This window comes from Dipodomys spectabilis, unplaced genomic scaffold, assembly GCF_019054845.1.
Source record: "Dipodomys spectabilis isolate Male_0828 unplaced genomic scaffold, ASM1905484v1 ptg000174l, whole genome shotgun sequence".
Classification (NCBI taxonomy): Eukaryota; Metazoa; Chordata; class Mammalia; order Rodentia; family Heteromyidae; genus Dipodomys; species Dipodomys spectabilis.
Window position 1 is genome coordinate 9,956,876 of NW_024870851.1, and position 19,118 is coordinate 9,975,993.

The window sequence follows — 19,118 nt, forward strand, 5'->3', positions numbered from 1 at the left end:
AACTCCTCCTTTGTTTCCCCTTCCCATCCCTTCCCATCTTCCCCCCCATCCCACCCAACCCTCCCCGCCCCCCACCAAAGTTGTAAAGTTCATTTTCGACATAACAACTTGTACTTCTCATTGTTTTATTTTGCAAGCAGGTGGAGTAAACATTCAAAAATACCAGTGGAAGATAACATGTACAATACAGCTTAATCCTTAGAAATCTTGTGGGTGTGAAACCTTGTGTGTGTGAAATCTTGTGTGTGTGTGTGTGTGTGTGTGTGTGGTATGTGTATGTGTGTTTATATGTTTATCAATACTGAGTCTGAACCTCAGGGTCTGGGCACTATCCCTGAACATTTTTTGCTCAAGACTTGTGTTCTACCACTTGAACCACAGAACTACTTCTGACTTTTGGTTGGTTAATTGGAGATATTAGTCTTATGGAATTCCCTTCCTGGGCTGGCCTCAAACCTTTATCCTCAGCCTCCTGATTAGCTAGGATTATAGACATTAGCCATGAGCACTGACTCACATCCTTGTAAATCTCCAAAGCAAGATTATTGTTTGTGTATTATAAATAATTTATAAACAGAAATGAATGAAATTATTAATCAGCATAGAAAATACACATACTAATTTCACAAACTAGGTGACATTAGAGATGGTATGAAAGAAATATGTTATGGCAATGGGCTTCAAATTTCACAATTTGAAGACATCTGAGAAAATATTAACATGTGGTACCTGGATGGTAGACAGCATGTAGAATTTAGTTTTAGAACTCTCTTCAGTTTTTCTATATTTCAATATAAATTTTCATAATCTTAAATGAATGCCTAAAGAAAAGAACCTCTTTATTGAAAAGCATATATTATTGTCATTCTTACTGTCCATGATTATTTATATATTAGTACTATTATCTGATTATTCTGTATTTTTCAATGAATGAGAACTCTTAGGTTTTGCTTTCATCATCTGTGATATAATAGAAAAGACTAGACGGTCATTTCAGATTCTTTCTAGCTCACACTTTTGTCTTCCTTTTTCATCTTTACATCCCCTTTTCTAAGTTTTACAGGTTAATTTTCTGAATTCAGTAACAATCTATCTTCTTTTCTTCACTCTTTTTCTGAAGTTACCGGGAGATATTTGACCAAAGCATGCAGAATTATCACATTTGCTAAACTCCTAGGAACATTGCAGCTATTTTCTTGTTCTTGGTTTTGCTGCTGTAGCTATTTTCTTAGGAACGTAACAAGTGCCACATTTTCACCTGTCATTTCTGTTCTAGAAGGAACGTAGGGGGAGAAAGTGCTGATAGGAAAGATGCTCAAGAAAGCAGGAGTGGGGTAGAAGCAGGGGCAGAGAAGAAAGAAGTGCCCTGTGTTCTGCCCGGTCATCAGACTGCAGCAGAATCTAACTAATTCTTGAATGATGTAAAATGGATCCGTCTTAACTCTCTACAATCTGGTCAAGGCAGGGTGGGTGAATCAATTGTACTTTGCAGCCTTGGAAAGAGTAGTTCTCCATCCTCGCGGTGAGGATCAGGGCGGCACTAAAGGAGTCGTGGGGGAGAGAGGGTTACAAACACCCTGCAGCACTCCTGCATGGGTATTCTGCGTCTGGCAGGGCAGACTGGTGAGAAAGTGATGGGGGCGTGACCACCGCTGGAGGACCTGAGGGCAGCTGAAGGGCCCAGCCTCCCGCAGACAGCGTCCACTGGCTCCCTGCAGCTCCACCTCGGTGCCTGAAACCTAGAAGTGGTGTTTGTGCAAGGAGCACAAGGAAGCTGTCAGGGCCAGGGCCGGGGTTCCCAAACCCAGAACTTTCCACGTGCTCCAGACCTCGGCCCAGCTATGGGTTACCAGGGGCAGCAGCGCCTCACCCCAACACAGGTAACGCTGGACACCGGGACAGGCTCTGAGCCAGTTCTGCTGGCTCCATCCTTGCGACCGAAGGTCAGCTACCTTCATCTGGGGGCTTGGCTTCGCACTGCAGAAAGTTTTCCAGACAGAAAAGTAAAAATGTCTTTATCTGACTTAACTGATTTGTAAAATCCCCTCCCTCCCCCGCCTTGGCAAGGATTTTTCAATACTACCTCTTTAATGTCACAGAATCTCAATGTTGACTCTCTAATCCCTCCTGCCCTTTAGAGTTGCTGTCCTGTCCTTCTAAGTAAGGATTTGGGACAGCTGTGAAGAGGACCCTGGAGGGTGGAGTTGCTTATAAAACTGTGCCTTTGATAGCTCTTATTCATCATCATTTTATTCTCACCATCGATCTGACGTATTAGCATCAATATTTTGTTAAAATCTTGCATTGCATATTTGTCTGACATTGTCCATTTTTTTGTGTGTGCTAGTAAATAGTAAACTCACCCATTTATCCATGAAATAGGGGGATCTGGATGACCGGGAAACCCTGGTTTCTGAGCAGGAGCACAAAGGGAAATCTTGTCAGTCTGCTGCTGTTTTTAATATTGTCAACTCTATAATAGGATCTGGTATAATAGGTGAGTGTTCTGTTTTGGTTTTGTTTTCTGTTTTAAACAAAGTGGTCATATTTAAAACTCTTAGTATGCTGCTACTTTGGTGTTGTGGCTTATTTTTTAAAAGGGAAAAAATTGAATGAGAAACATGATGATTTTCTTCCACAAAAGCCTTTTCCATTTTCTTCCATAAGAGTCTTTCTAGTTTCTTTTTTTCCGTTGTGAAGATAGGGTTGGGGTCATACCCTTCCCACTTCACCAATACACACAAACAGCTGACCACGTTCTTCCTCTGACCTGCAGATGGTGATTATTATTCCTTTTGTTATTTGAAAGCATTCCAATTTAGAAAAGACAAGGAAAAATAAAATCCGGCAAGCTACAATACTAGGAATGTAACTTTATACTACAAAGCTTGTCATTCTAATGGCCTGAAAATTTGTGCTTCTCAGCCTGGCACTATTTTTCTTACTTTTCCACATGTTGATGGACTTTGGATTGTACATATATAGACTTTTAAAAATTGGTACACAAATTGGAAGTACCTGATGTGAAATACAAACAGTAGCGGAAAAATCTCTTTAAAATTCTACTTGGGCTGGAACCTGTATTAAATGGTAGAGCTCTTGTCTAATAAGCACACAAGGCCCTGTGTTTTAACCTTAGTACTGGGGGGGAAAAGCTACAAAATATTTCCTCTATACACTGTAGAGGTATGGGAAACTCTGCATGGTGGATTCCTAGGATTGATTCCTGATATGAATATTCCAGTAATATGAAAAATCACTACATTATGCTTAGTAGTTTAAAACAAAGTTTAAAGAGAAGTCTTTTCAGAAAACAAGATTTGCCAGGTACTGGTGGTTATAATCCTAGCTATTCAGGTGGCTGAAATTGAGGATCTCAGTTCAAAGCCAACCCAGCAGGCTTGCCTGTGAGACTTTTATCTCCAATTAACCACCAGAACACCTGAAGTGGCACTGTGGCTCAAGCGGTAGAAAGCTCACCTAGAGCTGAAGAGCTTAGCTAGGACAGTGCCCAGGCCCAGAGTTCAAGACCCATGAGCAACAAAAAAAGAAAAAAATGTTTTTTTGAGTGGAGATATTTTAAATTATTTTTATATTGAATGTTTTGACAGTAATCTAAAATTATTCAGATTTCCAAAATTATATTAAATAGTTGTATATCCATCCTTTAGCTTTATCAAAAATAGTTCTGCATTGACCCTTTTCTGACATTTCCTTCATGATTTGATTCCAGGGTCAGTCTTTCATAATATTCCATAATGCTACTTTTTCTTATCAAATGCTGTTTTCTAAGCTAGTACATAAGAAAAGTTTGATGTCACTACTCTCTCTGCATTCTAGGACTTATGTCACCCTCAACATTTGTATAAATTGACATTTGATTTTCATTCCTTGCTTTATTCTCATCCCATCATCTGCTTTCTTGACATGTTTCTAACTGAATGACACCATAGCTTGGAATAAATATTAATATGCTAGCATTTAATTTTTGGAGTGTCCTATGTACTGCTTAGAAATCTGTCATGAGCATATGTAAACTTAACTATTATGCATCAGAATTGGGGAAAATGTCTCTATCTCTGTGTCTTACTAATATGGAACTTTTCCCCCAACCAGGGCTCCCATATTCAATGAAGGAAGCTGGATTTCCATTGGGCATATTGCTTTTGTTCTGGGTTTCATATTTTACAGGTAAAAAAATCACATAATTGAGTATTCCTGCATTTCAGACTGCAAATGACTTTTCCCTACAATTGGATTTCCTAGCTAATCAAGAAGTGCATCAAAGGATACTAAAGAATTTAAACATTAAGTCTTAGGCGATTTACTTTTCATATTAATCCTTTAAACAGATTAGAAAGAGTAGAAGACCCTAAATCCTTTCCACGTGCTTTTTTTTATTTATATGGAAAGTGGTAGATGGGAAAGTCACATTCAAGCTGGTGAAGAATAAGCAAGGACACCACCGACAGTGCACAGCAAGGTCTTGTTGGCAGGTGCATTGGAACACCCTTTGACAGCCCTGTTTGCACAGGTGGAACTGGAAGCCAGTGCTCAATTAGCAGGGCACACCTGCAAACTTCTGATTGACTTGCCCTTATTCCCTACCCTACCCCCACCCTGTATGCCTTCAGGGCAGCAGAAACACTTTTTGTTGTTGTTTAGGTTGCCTTTCTTTTATTTTCTTTTTCTTGTTATTGTAGAGTTAATATACAGAGGGGTTACAGTTATATGAATCAGGTAACAGCACAATTCTGTTTGAACCATGCCTCCCCTTCCCTCACTCTCTCCAGTTTCTCCCTCCCACCCAACAAGATGTACAGTTCATTTTACTTGTGAGTACCAATGTTGTTCTACATTTTCTGTGCCCCCCTTACCCTCCCAAATACAAATGAACTAACAAGACAAAAAGAAAAGAAAGCAAAAAGAAGCAACAATGGCAACTAAAAAACATCTCTTGTTTTCTTTTCTTGGAGTTCATTTCATAAAATCTTGTTTTATATGACCATATGCACATAGCTATTGAGCCTTTGTCTACGGCTCCTATACATATCCTCCTTTGGCCTCAGACAATGTCTAGAGTCTTATATAATATATCATGTCCCTGTGTATGTGTGTGTTTATGATTTATATATATACATACATATATATATTAATCATCCAGTCTGTTTACATGTAGATTTATAGGTGCATTCTAGTTGCTACAAATGGGGAAAAACATGCAGCCTATGTTTCTTTTTTTGCGGGGGAGGGGTCCGGTCATGGGGCCTGAACTCTGGGCCTGAGCGCTGTCCCTCAGCTCTTCAGCTCAAGGCTAGCACTCTACCACTTGAGCCACAGCGCTACTTCCGGCTTTTTTCTTTTTGCTTATGTGGTGCTGAGGGATCGAACCCAGGGCCTCATGCATGCAAGGCAAGCGCTCTACCACTGAGCCACCTTCCCAGCCCACAGCCTATGTTTCTTTTAAACCTCTTTCCTTCTGTTCCCCTTCTGTATATATCATGGTCACTCTCCATCTAAATGTAGACTTTACTACTCCTAATATTCTCTTCCTACCATCTTATGGCAAACATGGCGGCTTAGGATCACTAAAATAGAGACAGTGATCATAAAAGAGACACTGACAGGGTTTTTCTGCTGTGGTAACCACAGTGAGCAACTAGATCCCCTGGAACCAACTTGTGGCAGAGCCCCTCAGCTGCCTCTCTCTCTGGAGTGGTCTCTGGAACTCAATAGATTCATCTTCCTGTGATACCATACCTGCTTCCCTATAGTCTTCAATTGATGACTGAATGATAGAAATCCAGAAGCCAGGCTCCTTTCATTCAAAAGGGCCCAATATGTAGTGCAGTTAGAGCTCCAGAGTGCCAACACCATGGTGCTAAAGTGCCACTAGTCTCCACCAAGATGGAACCCTTAGCTAGTTTTCTGGCCTCTCCTTCCATCTCAGTACTACTGAGAGCACTCTATGTCAAGGGATTGGTCCCAGCTCTGTTTCTGGTAATCTGGCCTTAAAAAAAAGTCTTTAAAAAAAGTCTCAGACTTTCTAATCCAACACTTAATAACATCATTCCTCTGGCTAAGGAAGAAGCAATAAAGTATTCAATAGATACCAATCCAAAGCTGTAGAGTCATTGGACTACTCTCCTCCCTTCTTCTTTTTACCCCTCCCCCAAGACCTAAGCTGCTTCTAGCTATTTATAGTTTAAGACCTATTACTTGGTAGCCTGGGACCCATAGCTTTGTGTTTATTAGCAGTTACAAGGTTGAAAAAATCGCATTGTACTTAATCACATAAAATAGCATTTATTACATTTTTAAAAAGCCTACTCAAGTATCTACCTTTGTCCTTTTTAAATTTCCTGTTTCCTAGTCAGTCAGTGTTGACAATTACTGCTCAGGTATAATTTCATAGCATAAGTGCATTGAAAACAGTTACACATTATAAACAAGTAAACAGAAAAGTTAAGCAAAATGTATCACCTCAGATTCAGAATTTGAGAAGAACGTTCAGTTACTAAACTTAAATCATACTATACATAAGTAATTCATGATGTAAACACCTTTCTCAACTGATGAGATCTGTAAGATCACGGATCAAAGCCAGCTCGGGCAGGAAAGTCCATGAGACTCTTATCTCCAATAAAACTACTCAAAGAACCAGAAGTGGTGGTGTGGCTCAAGTGGTATAGTGCTTGCCTTGAGCAAAAGAAGCTCAGAGACATGGCCCAGAGTTCAAGCCCTAGGACCAGCAAAATACATATATACATACATACATACATAAGAGGGTGTGGGGAGAGGAAGGGAAGAAGGGAGGGAAAGAGGGAGAAAAAAGAAAACAAATCTTTGAAGAGAATGTATTTATAGACTATATTTTACAAGCAGATTTAACACTTACATTTGTTATTTACTTGAGTCTTAAAATTGAGAATTGTAAACAATAAATTTTGATTTTTTTTTAAAACTCAGCATTCTCACCTCAAACATCCAAGTCTTTACCTAACCCTTCATGGCATTTCTGATGTTACTAATGGCCTCTCAGTCTTCACAGTGAGTCAAGTCCTCCCTGGCTTTCCTCCTTGCCTCTGCCCTCCCTCTGATGAGTCTTCCATATTGTTACAGAATTCTCTTAAGACTTCAACCTCAGTTCTGTTTCTCTCCCATTCCAAACATTCTAAGTTGCTGTAATGACAAAACAACATCTAAATCTTTCCTCGCTTTTTTGGCAATCTTAGTTTTCAGTGTCATATCTAATTTTTTTCTAGCCAGTCACCTTCTCTGTTAGCCATTATAGACTGTTCCATTCCACATGTATGGAATATTCTTTCATACTGCCTTCCTGATGTTGTTATTCCTATCTGATATTCTTTTTCTTCTCCACCTGGTGAGATACTGATTATCCAACCAGACACACCTCTGGGGGAGCATTTCTTAGTGTTAAGCAAAGGAAGTAGGAATTAATTGCTGTATCCTTTCTGCATGTAGAATAGTTTAAAATCTCTTTATTATGCCACTTACCACATTAAATTAAGTTAGACAGTTAGCTAACTCTACTATACTGACATTAATTTATTCATCAAATACATACAGGTCATTACTGTCTCGATGAATGATCCTGCCACCAGTATAATAATAATAAAAAATTATCCATGAAGCTCCTTACATAGTGTATCAGAGAGACCAAAACGCATGCATAATTATATCATGAAAAATACTTTAATAAAGACCTGTACATGATGATCCAGACACTGACATTTAAGTCAGCCTCCAAGGGATATTATGACAAGGAGCATGTTTCTTTTGTTTATGAAAAAATTTAAGTTAGACAGTAAATGGATGGGTACTGTAAGCAGATGGAAATGTAGAAAGGCATAGGGAAATGTGCTAGTGATTTATTGTGGCTAGAGTGTGAGGAGTTATTCAGCAAGGAAAGAGAGGAGTTCGAAGGACTTGCAGAGGTAGATGCAAAGGCTGCCTTATAATGATAATCATTACCATCTCTGCAGGACTGTCTCAATGCTGAGCAACTTGCAGCCACAATATTAATCCTGATTCAATGAGGCAGATGTTTTACTTTAGAGAGGAGGGAACTGAGACTTCAATTTAAATGGCTTACAACAAATCTGCAGTTACTGACCCAGAGTTGGGGATAAATGTATAGACTGTTGGAGTACCTCAAACCCCAGCCTACATCCTGATTTTTTTCATCTCTAGCAAAGTGGAGTTCATCTATTGAACTAAATTCCTGTGCCTTACCTTTTTATTCATTCAATGAGATACTAACCACTTCTTAGTGTGATTGTAAAGATCAAATGAGTTTTGGAAAAAGACCTGGCACACAGAAAAGTTGTGAACGTATTTTATAGAGTCTTAGAGCTGTTATTGGTACCTGAGTCCAGATACAATGCTTTGCCAACCACTAAGTGAACTCCATCAAAGATAAATGGGAATAGCACAACTTCTCATTCATTAGCCTCTAGGTGACACCAGGCATAAGATAGGCATTTCAACACCATAATCCTCCCAAATACTGTAAGGCTGGCTTACTTACTGCAGAAAGTCTTACAGAGATAATAAATGTAATTTCTTATGAAAAGCATTTTATGTACATAGAAAACACTAGATCTCCCTAGAGAATTTATAGCAGAAGAGTCACTTGAAAGAGGGATAAAAGTCAGAATGTTTTTGTAGGGAGGGGAAACCAGAAGTATCTGTGGGTTAATGAAGAAAAGGCACTGAAAGAAAGTGGTTGCAGCAATTCCAGCAAGAAATTATAAAAGCCAAGGCTTTGAATAAATCATGTTAAAGATTAGAAATTAGGAGTTACTCTTTGATACTAATAGTTAATGATCTTGGAGACCAAAGAATACAGAAGGTAAGGAATATCAGTAAGCCCAGGGAAGTTCTAGGTTTCTGCTGATATTCACCAATTGGGGAAAAAGTGAATAAGAAAGCAAATTCCAGGGCTGGGAGGGTGGCTCAGTGGTAGAGCGCTTGCCTTGCATGCCTGAGGCCCTGGTTCAATTCCTCAGCACCACATAAGCAGAAAGAAAAAAGCTGGAAGTGGCGCTGTGGCTCAAGTGGTAGAGCGTTAGCCTTGAGCTGAAGAGCTGAGGGACAGCACCAGGCCCAGAGTTCAGGCCCCACGACCGGACCCCCGCCCCCCCCCCCAAAAAAAAAAAGAAAAAAGAAAGCAAATTCCAATACAAATACCAAAACAAGAATTTGGACACTTAAAATTGGCTTACCTAGATCATCTCTAAGGTAACAGGTAGACACAGAAGTTTAGAGTTATGAGGTGCATGTGCTTCAGACACAAATTTAGGTGTTATCACATCTGTATGAAAATTAAAACCACAGGCTTAATGTAATCAGAATAGTGTATTATAAAGTGAGAAAAAAGCCAAATAAAAGTAATTGGTGAAACAAACAGGCCAGTAAAAACACTGAAATGGTTGAAGAAGACCCAGAAAAAAGTGATATAATAAATACTAAGGGAGACAGTAGATGAAACTAAGCAGGAACTAAGAGAAAAAGTGCTAGAATGAAAGAGTTGCTAGGAGAGAGTGATGTGTGGAGGGGGAGGGAGGAGGGGGGAGACAGGCAGCAAAAATCATTGAAGATTAAGGTTTAGGAAGTAGCAACTGGATAGACAACTTGGACATTGTTAGTGCACTGGATAAAAAAGTTTCACTGATTCAAGAGAGAGAATGGAAATAGAAACTATACTGCAGATGTTGTATTTTCTTCTTTGTATCTTGATACATTTCCAACTTACAGGATACAAAGAAATCAGTCAGATACCAGTTGTTCCCATCTATAATCCTGGCTAATAAGGAGGCTGAGATCCGAGGATCATGGTTCAAAGCCAGCCCAGGCAGAAAAGTCCATAAGATTCTTACATTTAAAAAAATCACACACACAAAAAAAAGCCATAAAGGAGAGATGTGGCTCCCCTTTGAGCCTCAGCACAAAGGCCCTGAGTTCAAGCCCTAGTACTGGCACAAAAAAGCAAGGAGGGAAGGAAGGAAGCAATAAAGCCGGAAGGAAGGAAGGAAGGAAGGAAGGAAATCAGTGTGATGGAGTATGGAAAGAAAGAGAAAAGAGAACAAATACAACACCTTGTATATACAATTGTAAAGCTCAATACAACTGCAATGTCATCCAATAAAGACACTGCACTGAATAAAAGAGAGGAATTAACTTTATTTAACCTCTATATGTTTTTATCCTTGACTTTAATTCTATAATTGGAACTACAATGACCATGCTGTAAAGTTCTCTTAACCATAGTAGCTTTAAAATTGTTACTAACTACTGGAAGTGGTGCTGTGGCTCAAGTGGTAGAGCGCTGGCCTTGAGCTGAAGAGCTGAGGGACAGCGCCCAGGCCCAGAGTTCAAGCCCCACGACCGACCAAAAAAAATTGTTACTAACTTTATTTACTTAAAACACACACTCATACACACAAACTCAGACTGTCCTAAATCTATTAGTTTCTGAAATACTAATGGAATTTCAATCATAGTCTTCATACTTTAATACCTATACAGTGCCTGACTACCAATGTGATGTGCTTGGAGAGCTGGTAACGGTGGTTACTTTATAGGGTGAGGAACGAAAAATAGAGCCCTGGCACGTTGAATCTCATCTGTAATCCTCTTCTGTCCAAACCATTGCCTAGATATGTTACATATATTTGTATCTTGATTGAAAAATACACAACTGAAAATACTGCACTTCACAAAACACCTTTATGAAATATGTAAGCCTTGTCTTGAGAATACTGCAACGTGAAATAAACTTTTTTTAAAATTTTTCCTCTTTCTGGGTGGTAATTTAATAAAACTATGTGTATTCTGACATTTTTCCCCCCACAGACTTTTCCCTTGTTTTGTTGATAAAAGGAGGGGCTCTCTCTGGGACAGACACCTACCAGTCTTTGGTTAATAAAACCTTTGGCTTTCCAGGATATCTTCTCCTCTCTGTCCTACAATTTTTGTATCCTTTTATAGGTAAGATAATTATGAAGTTGCATATTTGAATTATGTCTTTTATCATGCAATAATTTTATTATTGTTGATGATGTTGTTCTTATTGTGCCAGAGCTGGGGCTTGAACTGAGGGCCTGGTGTGCTCACCTCGCTCTTTCAATCAGGCTGGCAATCTGCCACCTGAGCCACGTCTTTAGCTCTAGCTTTCTGTTGATTAATTGGAGATAAGAGTCTCATGGATTTTGAGCTGGCTTTGAACAGTAAATCTCAGATCTCAACCTTCTGAGTTGCTAGCATGATAGGCATTAACTCGTTTCTAAATGAAAATAGTATAACAACACCTTAGGAATCATTAAAAAAAAATAACAGTTGAAATACTTTCCAAATTAAATGTTTTTATTGTTTACCATTTTCTTCCTAATTTTCAGGTCCTTTGGGACTATTTTCTGAAATAAAGTGAGGATGGTTTTCATTTGATTAATGTTTGAGTGCTCCTTATTTCATAAAAATAAAGTGATCTGGGATTGAAAGTGAATGAAAGAAGTAATAACTTTCTCTTAAGACTCAATGCATGATTTTTTTTGGAGGGAGGGGGTGGACCAGTCGTGGAGCCTGAACTCTGGGCCTGGGCCTGTCCCTCAGCTCTTCAGCTCAAGGCTAGCACTCTACCACTTGAGCCACAGCACCATTTCCGCCTGTTTTCTTTTTGCTTATGTGGTGCTGAGGAATCGAACCCAGGGCCTCGTGCATGCAAGGCAAGCGCTCTACCACTGAGCCACCTTCCCAGCCCCAATGCATGATTTTTTAACTAAAGATTTGTGAAAGCCATGTACAAGATCAACATCCTAATGTTTGTGCCACAATCATGAAGTATTACCTGACACTTTGTAAATAGATAAAATTTTAGTATAAGCTAATGATCAAATTAAGTTTATTTTTATATCAATATCATAGAAATTCATCCCAACAGTTACATCTGTATGTTGCCAAGTTGAGAATGTATTTCCCCTAAAATGTTGCATTTTCAATTGAGGAGATACTTTGGTACCTTTGAAATTTACTATTGTATTCTTCACAATACATGTGTGGACATTCAACTTTAGCCATGAAATAAATTGCATTTTAAATGTCTTCCACAGTTCATCGTTTAAGGGTACTCTGGGACAATCAATGTATAAAGTAAAATTTTCTTATAAAGCAAATTGATATGGTACATTAAATTTGTTAAAGTTGTACAAACTGATAACCATACCACATTTGTAAAAGTGTGAGATTATACCAATATGTGGAAAGTAATAATTGATGACATTTAAAGTATCTGAGATAAAGCACTTGATGATTTATTGATGACTTTCATTTTAATGATATTTTTAGCTATGATAAGTTACAACATAATTGCTGGAGATACTTTGAGCAAAGTTTTTCAAAGAATCCCAGGAGGTAAGTAAAAATAAGACTCTGCAGGGTTTAAGATATATGTGTGTTGAATATATTCATATATAAACATATATATGTGTATATATATATATACACATATATATATATATATATATTCTTTAGTTGATAGGCTCCTAAACTAATTGCATATTGTGAAAAGCGCCACAAGAAATATAGGTATTCTGGTATCTATCTTGTGTTTAATTATATTATTTTTATTTAATTTTATTGTCGAGGTGATGTACAGAGAGGTTACAGTTACATATGTAAAATAGTGAGTACACAAGAAATGTACTCTCTAATTATATTCTTTAACTGTATAATCCAAGAGTGACATAGCAGAATCATATGATAGTTCTAATTTTGGAATTTTTTGGCAGGGGAATCCTCCATACTGATTTCCAAATGGCTGAATGAATTTACATGATCACCAACAGTGTCTATATGTGCCTTTCCTCTCCACTATATCCTGGTTAACATTTGTTGCTGCTTACTTTTCATTCTTTCTTTTTCTCTCTCTTGCTCACTTGCTCGTTTGCTTGCTTGCCTTTTAAAAATCTACTAAGAACATTCTCAGACAATTCCACTCCCTGTTCAATTTTCACATATGATGATTATATTTTTTAAAATCATGAGTCTGTTTGGAAAGCAGGGAGAATCCAATTATGAGACAATTAAAATATTAAAATAAGTATAAAATTGTATATCATCATTTGAAATGTATGTTTCTCTTTAAATTATTTCTATTTCTAGTTTTTCTTCTTGTTCTGGAGTTTATTAACAAAATTTTTGTTGTTCATGAAAAGTTTATGTTGTCATAATGAATGCTTGATAAGTTAGTTTAATACTAATGTGTTACTTTGATTTGTTGTATTATGTTGTGCTGTAGTTAGCAGCACTGGGGCTTGAACCAAGGGTTTTGTGGATGCTGGACAGGCCCTCCAACATCTGAGCCATGCTTCTAGTTTTCTGATGTTTCCTTGTGCCTGCAAATACTAAATAATATTTACTTCATTGTAGTTGATCCTGAAAATGTGTTTATTGGCCGACACTTCATAGTTGTGCTTTCCACCGTTACCTTTACTCTGCCTTTGTCCTTGTACCGAAACATAGCAAAGCTTGGAAAGGTAATTTTTATATTTTTAAAAAATAGACATAGAAATGAGCTTTGTTACTTACCTTCATTACTTTTTCTGGCCTGCAGTCAGTTTGGCAAAGTTCTTAATTATAGTATTTATTACTGTTTTGTTTTGTTTTTAATTTACTTACAGTTTTGCTAGAGTGACTGTCTCCTCTAAGGGAGACACCCTGGCTGAGGTCCAACAGTGCATTTGACAACTTAGAACATGCAAAGAACTATGCTTAAAGCATGTCTAATGGGAAGTGTTCTATTATTTTGTGGATAGTTTAAACAATTTAAATTTAAACTACGCAATCAAAAAATGCTAAATGATTGAAGAGAGACATATGTTAAGCCTGATTTAAACTTTATACAATGAATACATGTCTCAAATATTATATGGTATCCATTAATCCATATAACTTAAATTTCTCTGTATCCATTGATGATTTAAAAATTAACATAATAAGTTAAACTGAGAAGTCAGGATGGATCACGTCAATGGCTTTAAGTCTTTTTATTTGTATATTATGTCTATTATTCCTAACTTCTATTCAGCAAATGTTAGTGTTGATGTATTGATTAATTAATCCTTAATGATTTAGACCATATTTTATATGTATTGTAAAAGAGAAACACTAAACTTTTTCTAATGAAACCAAGCAAATCATCTAAGAAAGTCATCTATCCAAAATATCATTTATCAGGCTGCATTTTATTCCCTTACTCTCAAGATTTTACAAAAGAAATTTTTGTTGTTGTGTCTAAATGGTTTTTCATTTATTTTTTTATTTTTAAGACAAAGTCTAAAAATATAGCCCAAACTGGCCTAGAACTTGCTAGCAAGTCGAGGCTGGTCTCAAACTCATGATTCTTTTTCTTCTGCCTTCCAAGTGCTGGGATTATAGGAATGTACTACCATACATGGCCTGATGAAGTTTTGGAGATAATTTTTCATATGATAGTTTTGCCTTTGAGTGTGAAGTTTCTAACAGTTGATCTAACTTTATTTTGCTGTAATATTTAAAACATTAACTATCAGTGATATTTGTATCTAGTCATTAGCCCTTCCTCCTAAGTAGAGTCGAGAATAGAAATGATATTTAAGAGTATCCTGACCACCATGAATTTTCCCTCCAGCAGTAACCAAAAGCTATGTCAGATTTGTATCAAAAGAGGATTTTATAATGTACCAGATATCTGACTAATTTAACTTTTTCCTTTCACCTATTCAGTGTAAGCACAAATTATCTTCTGGGAGCAGAAAGGAAGTATTCATGAAAAGAAGACTACCAGTATTATTAATATGAGAACGTTTTCCTCTAAATGTCCCTTGAAAGTATCATAGTTAAATATCTAAGTATTTAAAACTCCCATTGAGCCAAGCACAGTCATAAGAAGACTTGATCTGTAGAAAGTGCTTAGATTTGAATCCCCTCTCTGTCACTTTCCAGCTATGTAATCTTGTCTATATTGAATCTGTTTCTCAAGAGATCAATAGACTCATACTAGGAATTTCTTTCTAATTGAACATTAACAAATTACAGAACAAAGAATGATAATCACATAAAAATATGTTTTTTTAGTTATCTTAGGAAGAATCTAGATTTAAAATTAAAACTTGAAACCCGGGTAATGAATGCAGAAAGCTAATGTGCACTTAGAGCCATTTATATTTTAACTGGTTGAAACAGTGACAGCGTTTAAAGCCAATGGAGCTAGGGAACAGAGTGAAAAGCGGAAGTGCCAGAAGGTGATATGTCCATTGTACTGCAAGAGAAAATATGGGCAAAGCACAGGCAGAGAGGAAACAATTATAGGAAGAAAAATGGCACAAGTCTACACATTAAATTAAAGCTAGGAGATAAAAGGAAGCGTAATTTCACTTTTACTCTTTATTCACAAAGCCACTGAACAGGTCTGAAGCCATGTTAGAAGATCACAAATCATATTTGAACACTGCTTATCTTGTGGCATTAGGGGACAAAGACTGTTACCTGATAAGAAATTATAGTCCTTAGGTTATCAATAGGAATCTATGAGCCTATAAACCACTAAAGGATAAAAGCACTCTATGCACATGTTTACCCAAGTAAAAAAATATTTTGAATAAAGTAATCTGTATTCTTCACCAATGTTGTTTTCATTTTCTTTTGCAGATATCCTTTATTTCCACAGTTTTGACAACTCTGATTCTCGGAATTGTAATAACAAGGGTAATTTCATTGGGTCCACACATGTAAGTTTTGTTATACTTGTCTCTCTTTAATTTCTAGGTTTTGCATAGATACTTAGATGACAGAAATGCAGAAATGTAATCAGATACACCCTAGGCCTTCAGTACATGAGAGTATAATTACAAATAAGTAAATGTGCAGTTTTTGTTTGAACACTAAAAAGATTAAAGCAAGTTTACTTGACATTTTGATAGCCATCCTAAGAACTGGAATAAGGAAGGGATTTTTTAAATTTTTTTACTTTTTTTATTTTTGTCAATCATGGAGCCTGAACTCAAGGCCTGGGCACTGTCTCTCAGATCTTCAGCTCAAGGCTAGCACACTACCACTTGAACCACAGCGCCACTTCTGACTTTCTCTGCTTATGTGGTGCTGAGGAATTGAACCCAGTACCTCATGCATGCAAGGCGAGCATTCTACCACTGGGCTACCTTCCAAGCCCCAGGAAGAGATTATGAATTTTGATTTAGTCTTTTAAAAATTTCAGCAGTTTAAACAGAAATGAGAAGAACAAAGACATTAGAACGCCAGGTTTGAACACCTGTAACCCAGCACTTAGGAAGCTGAGATAGGACAATCCATCAAGGCCAGCCTGGGCTATATAACCCTCTCCAGAAATGTGTATTTTTCTCCAATTCTTTATGTTTTCTCCAAGTCACTATAAAAGTTCTCTTTTATTCTCTTCTGATTGTATTATTTAATTATTTTTTGTTAAAGTGCTCTTTCATTTAACTAATTGTCAAAGTTAACTGCTTTTTTTTCTTATTTTTTTAAAAATTTTTTGTTGGTCATGGAGCCTGAACTCTGGGCCTGGGCACTGTCCCTCAGCTCTTCGGCTAAAGATTAGTGCTCTGCCACTTGAGCCAGGGCACCACTTCTGGCTTTTTCTGCTTATGTGGTGCTAAGGAATCGAACCTAGGGCCTCATGCATGCAAGACAAGCATTCTACCTCTGAGCCACCTTCCCAGCCTGACTGATATTTGTTATTAATGTTATTTAATCAAGTAAAATGTTGCCAATTTGGTATTGGTTCTCCAATTTTTCAAACATTATTATTCATCATTGAAAATTGGAAGTGAAGGTTTGCTTATACAAAGCGCAGGGTTGATGCTTATAAGCAAACCACAGAGTTGGTGCCACAAAATGCATAATAAATGTTTGTGGAAGAAATGACTAATGTATTAGTCTATTAGTCTATGGTCACTTAAATATATTTTCTATATTAAATAAGAGAAAGTGAAATTAACTTAAGCCATGGTTTAAGCAATGAGAGGAGCACTGTCTTCAATGAGTGGTACCTGAGGGAAAAAGAAAAAAATCTGGCAAATAGCTCTAATTGACAATGTAGCCTACATCACCCATCAATTAATAGTTGTTCTACTATATTACTTTCTTTCTAACTGCATGTGTTTATCACATCTTATAGCTAATCAGGAAGATATATATTGTTTTACTTCAAGTTAATTTGGAGGAAAACATGAAATATCTATTCTAACTACATTTTTAATATATATTTATTGTAAAGATACTGTACAGAGGGGTTACAGTTACATGAGTAAGTGATGAGTGTATTTCCTCTCCAGCATTGTTACCCCCTCCTTTGTTTTTCCCCTACCATTCTTTCCCACCCCACCTCCTCAACTCTTCCCTTCCCCCTGACTAAGTTGTAAAGTTGTTTTCAACATAGTGTCTTGTACATCTCATTGTTACGATGGGTCAACTTGTATCCTTGTTTCAGCATTTTGTTATTTCCCTTACCCTCCCCAAATTAGAAAAGTGAAGTAAGCCAGGCCCAAAGAAACATAGGTCTCATGGTTTCCATTATTTGCAATAACTAGTATATGTCTAGGAGAGTCTTACCAGACAAGTAGAAAAGCTCAAAAGCTATGCACATATGACCATATAAGATGTAGCTAAGCAAAATGAACCCCAAGACAGGGACACAAGAGGATTTTTTTTTTGTATTTAAAGTACTTATAATGTACTCTGTGATTTATTTTGTCTCTTTTGTATGTTCTTCCCCCATGATATAATCCGTTTTCACTGTATTTGATTCCTGTACCCTACATCTTGTCTAACTACATTTAATATGGTCTTTTTTCTTTTAAAAATGAACACCTGTTTTTAGGGGATTTTAATAAAGAGAGGAAGCATATATGTTCTGCCATTGTTATAAGAATCTTCCCTTAACCTCACTTAATCCTAACTTACAGGTACATAGGTAGATCAGGTTGTCATTACACAGTACCACCGCCTGAGTGGCTTAAACACTTCCTTTCTAATAGCTCTATGGGGTGGAAGCCCATGATCAGAGGGCCAGTGTGGTTGGGTTTGAGCCTTGTCCCTCTTCCCCTTCCTGTGGTGTCGTCAGGTGGCAAAGAAGGACAAGAAGATCCCTGTTGTCTCTGCTAATAAAGGCACTAATCTCATCAGGAGACCCACTTCATGACCTCCCATAAGTCTAGTTACCAGTCAAAGTCCTCTCTTCCAAATGCCCGCACACTGGAGCTATGGCTTTACCATATGACTCCAGAGAGGACACAGATCAACCTATAGCCTTAGCTGTTCTGAAATACACTTGATTCACTTATTACATCATGCCATTTTATTCATTTATTTGGTAAACATTACTGAGTGCCCATTGCTTCCACAGTTCTTGGCTATGCTGTACCCTAAATCATCACCCATTGCAAGTTGTCCCTAAATTGTTTAAAAACAAAAGAAAAAAACAATGTCAGTATGCACTGTGTCATGAAAGAGGGGGCAGTGGCAAAGCCAAAAAGAATTTCTTAGTGGTGTGTGCAGGTGGAGATGGGGGCGTGCTCAAAGAAGAAAATTTGGTATCTTGAAAGATTTATTGGAATTTTGCTGTCTAGATAAGGGATAAAGATATTACATAAGCCAAGAAAGATAAGAAAGAACAAAATGATGTATTTTATAGATACTAATTTAATGTCTATTGTGTCGGTACCATATTCAGCTCTAACTTTCAAAAGCTAAATTTATAACAACAAAAATGCATATGAATAATATAATAAAGTGTCTCTTTTTGGAAACTCAAGCTGGCCTCAAATTCTGAATCTTCCACCCCAGCCTCACAGAGCCCATTTTAGCTTTAAGCTAAACTTTTTATTATAAAATATTGAACTATTTTAATTGCAACTTTACTATAACAATGACTCTCAGTAACTGATTATTGTGTTATAGATTTGATATGTATAGGAACCATGAAATAATATTGAATAAGAAAACAAGAAGGAAGTAAATTAGAAAAGTTAGGAAATAAATTAATCAACAGTTGTGCTCAGGAGAAGACTGGCAGAAAAGCAATG

General features: G+C 37.2%; 1 protein-coding gene across 2 annotated transcripts in view; it reads left to right on the forward strand.

Moving 5' to 3' along the window:
- Positions 1 to 1,841: 1,841 nt before the first annotated feature.
- Positions 1,842 to 19,118, forward strand: part of Slc38a11 (solute carrier family 38 member 11) — a 45,925-nt gene continuing 28,648 nt past the window's right edge. Inside the window, exons 1-7 of one of the 2 annotated variants that reach the window (XM_042694188.1) lie at positions 1,842 to 1,880; positions 2,383 to 2,497; positions 4,117 to 4,191; positions 10,879 to 11,013; positions 12,367 to 12,432; positions 13,450 to 13,556; positions 15,709 to 15,788. In XM_042694188.1, coding sequence (XP_042550122.1) covers positions 1,842 to 1,880; positions 2,383 to 2,497; positions 4,117 to 4,191; positions 10,879 to 11,013; positions 12,367 to 12,432; positions 13,450 to 13,556; positions 15,709 to 15,788 — 617 coding nt within the window. Of the gene's footprint in view, positions 1,881 to 2,382; positions 2,498 to 4,116; positions 4,192 to 10,878; positions 11,014 to 12,366; positions 12,433 to 13,449; positions 13,557 to 15,708; positions 15,789 to 19,118 lie in introns of those variants that run through there. The other variant, XM_042694189.1, reaches the window with a different exon arrangement.